At 44.2% G+C, this 13,693-nt stretch overlaps 1 protein-coding gene across 1 annotated transcript in view; it reads left to right on the top strand.

Annotated features, from left to right (window-relative positions):
- Positions 1 to 13,693, top strand: part of LOC137328121 (mucin-2-like) — a 216,875-nt gene that overhangs the window by 42,815 nt on the left and 160,367 nt on the right. Inside the window, exons 16-20 of the mRNA XM_067994299.1 lie at positions 4,186 to 4,280; positions 10,259 to 10,385; positions 12,033 to 12,285; positions 12,385 to 12,437; positions 12,523 to 12,623. Coding sequence (XP_067850400.1) covers positions 4,186 to 4,280; positions 10,259 to 10,385; positions 12,033 to 12,285; positions 12,385 to 12,437; positions 12,523 to 12,623 — 629 coding nt within the window. The remainder of the gene's footprint in view (positions 1 to 4,185; positions 4,281 to 10,258; positions 10,386 to 12,032; positions 12,286 to 12,384; positions 12,438 to 12,522; positions 12,624 to 13,693) is intronic.

Consider the following 13,693-nt stretch of genomic DNA (forward strand, 5'->3'; position numbering starts at 1 on the left):
CTGTTTCTTGATATCATGTGGAGTGAATCGAATTGGCTGAAGACTGGCTTCTGTGATGGTGGGGAAATTGGGAGGAGGCTGAGTTGGATCATCCACTCAGCACTTCTGGCTGAAGATGGTTGCAAACGCTTTAGCCTTGTCTTTTGCACAAGCATGCTGGACTCCACCATCATTGAGGATGGGGATGTTTACAGTGCCTCCTCCTCCCGTTAGTTGTTTAATTAGTCATGACTGGATGTGGCAGGACTGCAGAGCTTTGATCTGATCCGTTGGTTGTGGAATCGCTTAGCTCTGTCTATAGCATGTTGCTTCCGCTGTTTAGCTTGCATGTCGACCTGAGTTGTAGCTTCACCAGGTTGGCACCTCATTTTTAGGTATGCCTGGTGCTGCTCCTGGCATGCTCTTCTACACTCCTCATTGAACCAGGGTTGATCCCCTGGCTTGTTGGTAATGGTAGAGTGAGGAATATGTCGGGCCATGAGGTTATAGATTGTGCTGGAATACAATTCTGCTGCTGCTCATGGCCCACAGCGTCTCAGATGCTCAGTTTTGAGCTGCTAGATCGGTTCTGAATCTATCCCATTTAGCACGGTGATAGTGCCACACAACACGTTGGATGGTGTCCTCAGTGCGAAGACGGGACTTCGTCTCCACGAGGACTGTGCGGTGGTCACTCCTACCAATACTGTCATGGACAGATGCATCTGTGTCAGGTAGATTGGTGAGGATGAGGACAAGTAGGCTTTTCCCTCGTGTTGGTTCGCTCACCACCTGTCACATGCCCAGTCTGGCAGCTGTGTCCTTTGGGACTCGGCCAGCTCGGTCAGTAGTGGTGCTACCGAGCCACTCTTGGTGATGGACATTGAAGTCCCCCACTCAGAGTACGTTCTGTGCCCTTGCTACCCTCAGTGCTTCCTCCAAGTGGTGTTCAACATGGAGGAGGACTGATTCATCAGCTGAGGGAGGGCGGTAGATGGTAATCAGCAGGAGGCTTCCTTGCCCATGTTTGACCTGATGCCATGAGATTTCATGAGGTCCGGAGTCAATGTTGAGGACTCCCAGGGACACTCCCTCCTGACTGTTTCTCACTGTACCGCCACCTCTGGTGGGTCTGTCCTGCCGGTGGGACAGGACATACCCAGGGATGGTGACGGAAGAGTCTGGGACGTTGGCTGAAAAGTATGATTCTCTGAGTGTGGCTATGTCAGGCTGTTGCTTGACTAGTCTGTGGAACAGCTCTCACCAATTTTGTTAGTGAGGACGACTTTGTAGGTCTACTGGGCTTTGCCATGTCCATTGCCTAGTGGTCCGTCCGGTTTTATTCTTATTATGACTTTTTTTTTAAGCGAGATTGTACAACTGATTGACTTGTTAGGCTATTTCAGCGGGCAATTAAGAATCAACCATATTGCTGTGGGTCTGGAGTCACACATCGGCCAGACCGGGTATAGATGGCAGACTTCTTTCCCTAAAGGGCATTAGTGAACCAGATGTGTTTTTATGTCAATCCAGTAGTTTCATGGCCATCATTGCTCATACTAGTTTTTTTAATTCTGGATTTTATTTAATTAATTGAATTTAAATTCCCCAGTTGCCGTGGCGGGATTTGAACTCATGACTCCTGATTATTAGTTTAGGGATTATTAATCTAGTAACATAACCACTATGCTACCGTACCCACTACTCTATCAATTACATATTGCTTTAATTTAACTAAGAAGCAATGTACGCGGAAGCTGTGATCTACCAAGGAGCCTGTGACGGAGACTGTGTTTTCAGTTGCAAGCTGATCTGCAGCCAAACTCCAGAGCAAACACTGCACTAGCAAATACCTGTCAGGTTCACTTCAGTCCTGATCCTCTTGCCCTTTTTTGAACAAGGGTGTAACATTTGCAATTCTCCAGTCCTCTGGCACTGCCTCCGTATCTAAAGATGTTTGGAAGATTATGGCCAGTATCTCTGTAATTTCCACCCTTCCTTCCCTCAGCAACCTAGGATGCATCCCATCCGGACCGGGTAATTTATCTACGTTAATTACAGCTAACCTTTCTAATATTAAGCAGGTGGCTGACGTTGTTTTCCAGAGCAGGTGACGTCATCACTTTCCCCATGGACAACCAGCAGCAGCAGAAGAGGGCTGTCGGGCTTTTCCCAAAGGGCAGATTTTCTCAGAGTCCAGTGCATCGTTGATTGCACACACGTAGGCCTACATGCTCTGTACACAATAATGATGCATTCATTAACCGCAAGGGCTTCCACTTCGCTTATCTTCACCATTTTCACAGGATCATCTCGGTGAATACCTGTTTCACCAGCAAGTGCCTTTATTTTAAGACAGTCCACCATGCCCCCATAATTTGACCCGGAAAGAAAATTGCAAGGTTATCTCTTAGGAGACTGAGACTACTGTTTATAGTCCTGACTCACGACATCTATATGGCGGCCATTTATACTTGTCAAGTGCAAGAAAAGAACGTGCATGTATCATAGAGAGCCATCAATGAGCACACCTAAGGCATGGTGTATATCATAGTATTGTACAGCACAGAAGGAGGCCATTCGGCCCATCCTGTTTGTGCCAGCTCTTTGAAAGAGCTATCCAATTAGTCCCAATTGGCTGCTCTTTCCACATAGCCCTGTAAATTCTTCCCCTTCAAGTATTTATCCAATTCCTTTTTCAAAGTTACTATTGAATCTATTTCCACCACCCTTTCAGGCAGTGCGTTCCAGATCATAACAACTCGCTGTGTAAAAAAATGTTTCGTCATGTCGCCTCTGGTTCTTTTGTCCATCACCTTAAATCTGTGTCCTCTGGTTACTGATCCTTCTACCACTAGAAACAGTTTTTCCTTATTTGCTCTATCAAAACCGTACACGATTTTGAACGCCTGTATGAAATCTCCTCTCAACCTTCTCCTCTGTAAGGAGAACAACTCCATATTCTCCAGTCTATCCACATAACTGAAGTCCCTCATCCCTGGAACCATTCTAGTAAATCTTTTCTGCATTCTCTCTAAGGCCTTCACATCCTTCCTAAAGTACAGTGCCCAGAATTGGACACAATACTCCAGCTGTGGCTTAACCATTGTTTTATAAAGGTTTAACATAACTTTCTTGCTTTTGTACTCCATGCCTCTATTTATAAAGTCCAGGATCCCGTGTGCTTTTCTCAACCTGCCCTACCACCTTCAAAGATTTGTGCACATATACTACACTGTTCCTGCATCCCCTTTGGAATTGTACCATTGAGTTTATATCGCCTCTCCTTATTCTTCCTGTCAAAATGTGTCACTTCGCATTTCTCTGTGTTAAATTTCATCTGCCATGTGTCCGCCCTTTCCACCAGCCTGTCTATGTCCTCTTGAAGTCTATTACTATCCTCCTCACTGTTTACTACACTTCCAAGTTTTGTGTCAACTGCAAATATTAAAATTGTGCCCTGTGCACCCATATATATCAAGAAAAGCAGTGGTCCTAGTACCGACCAATGGGGAACTCCACTGCATACCTTCCTCCAGTCTGAAAAACAACTGTTCACCACTACTATCTGTTTCCTGTCACTTAGCCAATTTTGTATCCGTGCTGCCACTGCCCCTTTTATTCCATGGTCTTCAATTTTGCTGACAAGCCGATTATGTGGTACTTTATCAAACGCCTTTTAAAAGTCCAAACACACATCAACCACATTGCCCTCATCAACCCTCTCTGTTACCTCATCAAAAAACTCAATCAAATTAGTTAAACACGATTTGCCTTTAACAAATCTGTGCTGGCTTTCCTTTATTAATCCACACTTGTCCAAGTGACTATTAATTTTGTCCCGGATTATCGTTTCTAAAAGCTACCCCACCACAAAGGTGAAACTGACTGGCCTGTAGTTGCCGGGTTTATCCTTACGCCCTTTTTTGAACAAGGGTGTAACATTTGCAATTCTCCAGTCCTCTGTCACTACCCCATATTAAGGAGGATATGTAGAAGTTTTATACCAAGTAACATAGGGGCTGAAACTCCACAGCAGTTCTGCTGGTCTCCTGACAGAGCTACAACTGGAGACCAGTGCAGAATTTATGTCCCATAACGTTTCAAGAGCAGTTTGAGAAAATGTTCTTTCTGCAGCAAATTAATCAGTTGGTAACAGTTTTCTTAAAAAAAACTAATTTCTCCTTTCTTGTCTTGTTTTTATAGAAAAGTATGCCAAGCATTGGTGCTCCCTGCTAGTAGCTGAGAACTCTGCATTTGCTCTGTGTCATTCACAGATCAACCCCAATCTCTACTATGAGGTACACAAAGTTACTGTGTCATTGTGTCTGATATTTATTGCTATGAAAACTGCAGTATTGGTTGCAACGATGTAAAAGTCACAGCTCTGATTTGTTTTATAAAAATCTGAAGATTGTGTTGCATAAGGCCTTGCAGATGATTAAAAACTGCAGAAATGTGGGACCTATACTCAAAAGGCCGGATTTTGTTCTGAGTGGCATGCGAACGGTGCCCACTATTCCGTAAACTTGCATTTGCCCATTGATTTTTCATGGGTTTCTGCACGGCAAGTTCCTCTCTTGGGGCTCTCAAAGAACGTCGCCCTCTCCCGGGCATCTGTCCATCTCCTTAACCAATCAGTTTGAAACATGTTAATAAGCCACGCAGACTCAGGAAATGTAAGGTAGAATAGTAACAATGTCAAATCAGGTACAGACAGGGAAAGAAAGAGAGGGTAAGAAATATTGAATTAAAGGACCGAGAAAAAAGAGACAGAGAGGAAAAAGTAAAAAAAAAATTTTAATTGTTGTTGGACATTTCAAAAAAATTTATTTTTTAAATGTCCAACAACAATTAAAATCTGAAGGAATGAGACCCACACTTGTACAAGTAAATTTTCAGTGCCAGAGAGGTTGTTTGGCAGTGATTAAGAGTTACCATGCCATTAAAAGTTTGCTTAGTCTTAAAAAACATGACGCACCTTTTTTTAGCTCGATTACTTCGTTTTCATCAGGGCAGTAGAGGAACTTCACTGTTGCATTCATTTTAACGGTGAGTCAGCCAGTGAGATGCAGTTCTCGTGAAGCTTACGGAGGAGCAGGGCACCTGGTAGAGGAACTTTCGGATTTCCACATTTAGTTGTGCATGTGCGATCGCTCGAAGTTGCTGTACCAGATACACTGAAAGAACGTTGAGCCCTGTTAACTTCGCCGTTATTTCTGGAGCAAAATCCGGCCCAATGTTTTATGAACATACGAATTAAGAGCAGGAGTAGGCCGTTCGGCCCTTCGAGCCTGCTCTGCCATTTGATGAGATCATGGCTGACCTGATTGTGACCTCAACCCTACTTTCCCATCCACCGACTATAACCCTTGTTATTCAGGAATCTATAGAACTCAGCTTTAAAAATATTCAATGATCCTGCCTCCACCGCTCTGTGGGGAAGGGAGTTCCACAGACTCACGAGCCTCTGAGAGAAAAAAATTCTCCTCATCTCCGTCTTAAATGGGAGACCCCTTATTTTTAAACTGTGGCCCCTACTTCTAGTCTCTCCCACAAGGGGAGACATGCTCTCAGCATCTACCCCTTCTAGTCCCCTCAGGATCTTTATATGTTTCAATAGGATCACCTCTCATTCTTCTAAACTGCAGTGTATACAGGCCCAACTTGTCCAACCTTTCCTCATAAGATAACCCCCTTATCCGAGGAATCAGTCGAGTGAACCTTCTCTGAACCGCCTCCAAAGCAATTATGTCCTTTCTTAAATACGGAGACTGAAACTGCACACAGTATTCCAGATGTGGTCTCACCAATGCCCTGGACAACTGTAGCAAAACATCTCTACTTCTATATTCCATTCCCCTTGCAATAAATGACAACATTCCATTTGCCTTCCGAAACACTTGCTGAACCTGCATACTAACTTTTTATGATTCATGTGCTAGGACACCCAGATCCCGCTGTACCTCAGAGTTCTGCAATCTCTCTCCATTTAAATAATATACTACTTTTCTATTCCTCCTGCCAAAGTGGACAAGTTCACGTTTTCCCACATTATACTCTATCTGCCAAATTTTTGCCCACTCACTTAACCTATCTATATCCCTTTGCAGACTCTTTATGTCCTCTTCACAACTTACCTTCCGACCTACCTTTGTGTCATCAGCAAATTTAGCAACCATACATTCGGTCCATTCATCAACGGCAAAGATATAGATTGTAAATAGTTGAGGCCCAAGCACTGATCCCTGTGGCACTCTGCTCATTACATCTTGCCAACTTGAAAATGACCCATTTATGCCCACTCTCTGTTTCCTGTTAGCGAACCAATCCTTTATCTATGCTATGATGTGGAGATGCCGGTGATGGACTGGGGTTGACAATTGTAAACAATTTTACAACACCAAGTTATAGTCCAACAATTTTATTTGAAATTCACAAGCTTTCAGAGGCTTCCTCCTTCCTCAGATGAATGTTGTGGAAATGAAATCCTCGAACCCTTCGCATTTATAAATCACAGAACAATGCCTGGTGATTACAGAAAGTCTTGCCAACTGCCCGTTGCCAAGGCAATCACAGTGTGCAGACAGAGAGGTGTTACCTAAAAGGCCACCGAATATACAAACCACCAAAAAAAAAACAGAGAGAGAGAGAGGCAGAAACATAGAAAAGACAGCAAATGACCCGTTATATTAAAAACAGATAACATTTGTTCGCTGGTGGGGTTACGTGTAGCGTGACATGAACCCAAGATCCCGGTTGAGGCCGTCCTCATGGGTGCAGAACTTGGCTATCAATTTCTGCTCGACGATTTTGCGTTGTTGTGTGTCTCGAAGGCCGCCTTGGAGTATGCTTACCCGAAGGTCGGTGGCTGAATGTCCTTGACTGCTGAAGTGTTCCCCGACTGGGAGGGAACCCTCCTGTCTGGCGATTGTTGCGCGGTGTCCGTTCATCCATTGTCGCAGCGTCTGCATGGTCTCGCCAATGTACCATGCTCTGGGGCATCCTTTCCTGCAACGTATGAGATAGACAACGTTGGCCGAGTCACAGGAGTATGAACCATGCACCTGGTGGGTGGTGTCCTCTCGTGTGATGGTGGTATCTGTGTCGATGATCTGGCATGTCTTGCAGAGGTTACTGTGGCAGGGTTGTGTGGTGTCGTGGAAGCTGTTCTCCTGAAAGCTGGGTAATTTGCTGCGAACGATGGTCTGTTTGAGGTTGGGTGGCTGTTTAAAGGCGAGTAGTGGAGGTGTGGGGATGGCCATAGCAAGGTGTTCGTCGTCATTGATGACATGTTGAAGGCTGCGGAGAACATGGCGTAGTTTCTCCGCTCCGGGGAAGTACTGGACGACGAAGGGTACTCTGTTGGTTGCGTCCCGTGTTAGTCTTCTGAGGAGATCAATGCGATTTTTCGCTGTGGCCCGTCGGAATTGTCGATCGATGTGTCGAGCGTCATATCCCGTTCTTACTAGGGCGTCTTTCAGCGTCTGTAGGTGTCCATCGCGTTCCTCCTCGTCTGAGCAGACCCTGTGTATTCGCAGGGCCTGTCCATAGGGGATAGCCTCTTTGACGTGGTTAGGGTGGAAGCTGGAAAAGCTTGATGGTGGGATAGAACTTGTTGATGATAACATCAACAAGTTCCATCCCACCATCAAGCTCACCATGGACTACTCCTCAGAATCAGTTTCTTTCTTGGACACACGAATCTCCATCAAAAACAGGCACCTCAGCACCTCACTCTACCGCAAGCCCACGGACAACCTCACGATGCTCCACTTTTCCAGCTTCCACCCTAACCACATCAAAGAGGCTATCCCCTATGGACAGGCCCTGCAAATACACAGGGTCTGCTCAGACGAGGAGGAACGCGATGGACACCTACAGACGCTGAAAGACGCCCTAGTAAGAACGGGATATGACGCTCGACTCATCGATCGACAATTCCGACTGGCCACAGCGAAAAATCGCATCGACCTCCTCAGAAGACTAACACGGGACACAACCAACAGAGTACCCTTCGTCGTCCAGTACTTCCCCGGAGCGGAGAAACTACGCCATGTTCTCCGCAGCCTTCAACATGTCATCAATGACGACGAACACCTTGCTATGGCCATCCCCACACCTCCACTACTCGCCTTTAAACAGCCACCCAACCTCAAACAGACCATCGTTCGCAGCAAATTACCCAGCTTTCAGGAGAACAGCGTCCACGACACCACACAGCCCTGCCACAGTAACCTCTGCAAGACATGCCAGATCATCGACACGGATACCACCATCACACGAGAGGACACCACCCACCAGGTGCATGGTTCATACTCCTGTGACTCGGCCAACATTGTCTACCTCATACGTTGCAGGAAAGGATGCCCCAGAGCATGGTACATTGGCGAGACCATGCAGACGCTGCGACAACGGATGAATGGACACCGCGCAACAATCGCCAGACAGGAGGGATCTCTCCCAGTCGGGGAACACTTCAGCAGTCAAGGACATTCAGCCACCGACCTTCGGGTAAGCATACTCCAAGGCGGCCTTCGAGACACACAACAACGCAAAATCGTCGAGCAGAAATTGATAGCCAAGTTCCGCACCCATGAGGACGACCTCAACCGGGATCTTGGGTTCATGTCACGCTGCACGTATCCCCACCAGCGTACAAATGTTATCTGTTTTTAATATAACGGGTCATTTGCTGTCTTTTCTATGTTTCTGCCTCTCTCTCTGTTTTTTTTTGGTAGTTTGTATATTCGGTAGCCTTTTAGGTAACACCTCTCTGTCTGCACACTGTGATTGCCTTGGCAACGGGCAGTTGGAAAGACTTTCTGTAATCACCAGGCATTGTCCTGTGATTTATAAATGCGAAGGGTTCGAGGATTTCATTTCCACAACATTCATCTGAGGAAGGAGGAAGCCTCCGAAAGCTTGTGAATTTCAAATAAAATTGTTGGACTATAACTTGGTGTTGTAAAATTGTTTACAATTATCTATGCTAATTCGTTACCCCCTACACCATGAGCTCTTATTTTGTGTAGCAGCCTTCGATGTGGCACCTCGTCAAAAGCCTTCTGGAAATCCAAGTATACCACATCCACAGGATCCCCTTCATCCACATTGCTTGTTACATCCTCAAAGAACTCTAATAAATTAGTCAAACACGATTTCCTTTCACAAAGCCGTGTTGACTCTGCCTGATTGATTTGAGATTTTCTAACTGCCCTGCTATAACCTCCTTAATAATAGTTTCTAGCATTTTCGCTATCACAGATGTTAAGCTAACTGGCTTATAGTTTCCTGCTTTCTGTCTCCCTCCTTTCTTGAATAGAGGAGTTACATTCGCTATTTTCCAATCTGATGGGATCCTTCCAGAATCTAGGGAATTTTGGAAAATTAATACCAATGCATCTACTATCTCTGCAGCCACTTTTAAGACCCTAGGATGAAGTCAGTCAGGACCTGGGAACTTGTTAGCTTTTAGTTTTAATATTTTTTTCTGAACCCTTTGATGATTTTAAATGTTTTAAGTTCCTCCCTCCCTTTCACCTCTTGATTCACAATTATTTCTGGCATGTTATTTGTATCCTCTGCAGTGAAGACAGACGCAAAATATCTGTTCAGTTCATCCGCCATTTCTTTATTCTCCATTATTAGTTCCCCAGACTCACTCTCTAGAGGACCAATGCTCACTTTACTTACTCTCTTCCTTTTGAAATACCTGTAGAAACTCTTACTATCTGTTTTTATATCTCTCGCTAGCTTTCTCTCGTACTCTAATTTCTCCCTCCTTATTATTATTTTAGTCATTCTTTGCTGTTTTTTACATTCTGTACAATGTTCTGACCTGCCACTAATCTTTGTGGAATTATATGCTTTTTCTTTCAATTTGATACTATCTTTAACTTCCTTAGTTAGCCATGGATGGTACATCCTTCCCTGAGAGTCTTTCTTTCTCACTGGAATGTATCTTTGCTGAGTGTTATGAAATATCTCATTAAATGTCTGCCACTGCATCTCTACTGACCTATCCCTTAACCTAATTTGCCAGTTCACTTTAGTCAGCTCTGTCTTCATGCCCTCATATTTGCCCTTATTTAAGTTTAAAACACTAGTCTTAGACTTACTTTTCTCTCCCTCAAACTGAATGCAAAATTCAATCATTTTGGGTTGCATATTCCATTCTGAATTAAGTGTTTCCATTAGAAGGATTATTTTTTAGTTCAATCTTTGTTTAAAACTTTTCACCTTAAGTGTGAGATAACACAAAGCTTTTATCTTTCAGCAATGTAAATATGACAGCTGTAACTGTGAAAAGAGTGAGGACTGCATGTGTGCTGCCCTCTCCTCATATGTTCAGGCCTGTGCAGCCAAAGGCATCACCATTTCTAACTGGAGAACTGATGTGTGCTGTAAGTACAACTATATTAATCACCTCCACACCCTGTACACCTGTCAGATTTGTAGCAGTAACTGTGAAACATTTGCCCTTTCCCATCTACTGCAGCCTCATATTCTTATATACCTAGAAAAATCCACCATAGGGCAACAAAAGGTACATATTAATGCTTTGCATGGACTGACATAATGTAATGGGCATTCCATTGCCACTCAATCCACCCCCTCCCTTACTGCTGTCTCAGGCTCATCCAGACTGTCTTCAACCTTGGCATCCTGTCAACCCTGACCGTAACTTTAAATCTCTACATCCTTTCCATCACCAAATCACATTCTTGCAGCGCCACAACATTGCTCACCTCCACCCTACCTCAGCCCCTGATACCTTCAGATGACTCCAATGCTCTTCTAGCTGGCCTACCATCCTCCACTTTTCATGAACTCAAACTTGACCAAAACTGCTGCATTTATCCAGTCCCATTTGCTCATCAGCCCCATCTTCACTGACCTACATTGGCACCCTATCCCCAAAAGTATTACACTTAAAATACTAAACCTCATTTTTACATCCCTCCATGGCCTTGCCTCACCCTACCTGTGCAATCATCTCCAGCCCTATGTTCCCTCTCAACAGTCCATTCCTCTGACTCCGGCCTTCTGTGCATCCCTTCCTCCCCCTCCTCCCTTTGCTCCACATTGGTAGCACAGCCTTCAGCTGCATTGGTCTTCATCTCTGGAGCTTTCTTCCTAAACCTGTCTCCACCTTCAAAATCCTTCTCAAAACTCATTTCTTTGAACAAGCTTTCTACCACCCATAATCTATCCCTTCCTGGCTCAATGTCCATTTCTATCACCTATTTGTGAAGTGGCTTTGGACCTTTTTTTCATGATGTGGCGATGCCGGTGATGGACTGGGGTTGACAATTGTAAACAATTTTACAACACCAAGTTATAGTCCAGCAATTTTATTTTAAATTCACAAGCTTTCGGAGGCTACCTCCTTCCTCAGGTGAACGATGTGGAAATGAAATCCTCGAAATGAAGTCGCATTTATAATTCACAGAACAATGCTTGGTGAGTACAGACAGTTTTTTCAACTGCCCGTTGCCAAGGCAATCAGTGTGCAGACAGACAGGTGTTACCTGCCAGGTCTCACAGAATATACAAATCACCAAAAAAAACAACAAACAAAAAAAAACAGAGATAGAGAGGTAGAAACATAGAAAAGACAGCAACTGACCCGTTATATTAAAAACAGATAACATTTGTTCGCTGGTGGGGTAACGTGTAGCGTGACATGAACCCAAGATCCCGGTTGAGGCCGTCCTCATGGGTGCGGAACTTGGCAATCAATTTCTGCTCGACGATTTTGCGTTGTCGTGTGTCTCGAAGGCCGCCTTGGAGTATGCTTACCCGAAGGTCGGTGGCTGAATGTCCTTGACCTTTTTTTCATCAAAGGAGCTATGTTAATGCAAGCTGTTGTTCTTGTGAATGGCAGCGCAACATGTTAATGAACTGTGCCTAAAAGGCACAGTATGTTAGTGACTGACACATAGCACATTGTGTTAGTAACAGCCACTCTGAAAGAATATATTTATTTTAGACTAGTTTTAAACTGAAATCTGGAAATTCCTCAAGTTGTCTGTGTTTTTTAATTGCAGCTAAATATATCAACTGTCCCAAGACTCTCATCTACAGCTCCAATATGACAAACTGCCATCGTACTTGCCAGTCCTTAGGAGCACCAGATAAAACATGTGAGGTTGACTTTGTGCCAGTGGATGGATGTGGTTGTGCTAATGGAACCTATATGGATGGCACTGGTAAATGTGTACCACCCTCTAGTTGCTCGTGTTACTATAAAGGGTCGGCAGTGGCAGCAGGAGCAGTCATTCATGAGGAAGATGCCATGTGGTGAGCTAATGAAGCTAATTCATTATTTCACTGAGCAATAGGAGTATCTGAATGGTGTTGGGCTTCAGTGATTGAAGATATTTTGTTATTTTCTTGCAGTGCCTGCAATCAAGGGAAGCTAGAGTGTATTGGAAAAGATTTAAAACTTCAAGGTAACATCTTGAGAAAAAATAAATTATTCAGAGAATAAAATGTCTCTTGTGTGTATCTAAATCCATTTTTGGTTTTGCATTCCAGCCTGTGTTGCTCCCATGGTTTATTTTGACTGTAATAACGCTTCAGTTGGCAGCGCTGGTACAGAATGTCAGAAGAGCTGCCAGACCCTTGATATGGACTGTGTAAGTGGCAATATAGTGACTGTGGTATTATCTGTGCTAATATTTCAGGGGCCACAAGCACTTGTGTGATTCTTAGATTATATAGAATCACATAGAATGTACAGCATGGAAACAGACTATTCGGCCCAATGGGTCTATGCCGGTGTTTATGCCCCATGAGATCCTCCTCCCACCTATCTTCATCTAACCCAATCAATATTGCACTGCTGGACAGAAAGGATGTCATGGAGGGGTCAAGGACAGCATCTATTTGGTTCGAGTTAAGAAACAATAGAGGTGCCATTACACTACTAGGTGTATTCTATCGGCCACCAACGAGTGGGAAGGATATAGAGGAGCAAATTTGCGGGGAAATTACAGAGAGGTGCAAAAGCCACAGAGCAGTGATCATGGGGGACTTCAGCTATCCTAATATAGACTGGGATAGTAACAATATAAGGGACAAAGAGGGGGAGGAATTTTTGAAATGTGTTCAGGAGTACTTTCTTGACCAGTACGTTTCCAGCCCAACGAGGGAGGAGGCAGTGCTGGATTTGGTTCTGGGGAATGAGACGGGCCAAATGGAGCAAGTATCAGTGAGGGAACATTTAAAGAACAGCGATCATAGTATCATAAGGTTTAGAATAGCTATAAAAAGGACATGGACCACTGTAAAGTAAAAATACTCAATTGGAGGAGAGCCAATTTCAGTGGGTTGAGAACAGATCTGGCCCGGGTAAATTGGAATCAAAGATTGGCAGGCAAAACTGTAATTGAACAATGGGTAGTCTATAAGGAGGAGATGGTTCGGGTACAATCTTAAGCACATTCCCACGAGGGGGAAAGGTAGGGCAACTAAAGCCAGAGCTCCCTGGATGACAAAAGAGATAGAGAATAAGATGAAGCAGAAAAAAGGGGTGTATGATAGATGTCAGGCTGATAACATAAGTTAGAACCAGGCTGAATATGGAAAGTTCAGAGGGGAAGTGAAAAAAGAAATAAGAGGGGCAAAGAGAGAGTATGAGAATAGACTGGCGGCCAACATAAAAGGGAATCCAAAAGTCTTCAATAGGCATGTAAACAGTAAACGG

This window comes from Heptranchias perlo, chromosome 12, assembly GCF_035084215.1.
Source record: "Heptranchias perlo isolate sHepPer1 chromosome 12, sHepPer1.hap1, whole genome shotgun sequence".
NCBI lineage: Eukaryota > Metazoa > Chordata > Chondrichthyes > Hexanchiformes > Hexanchidae > Heptranchias > Heptranchias perlo.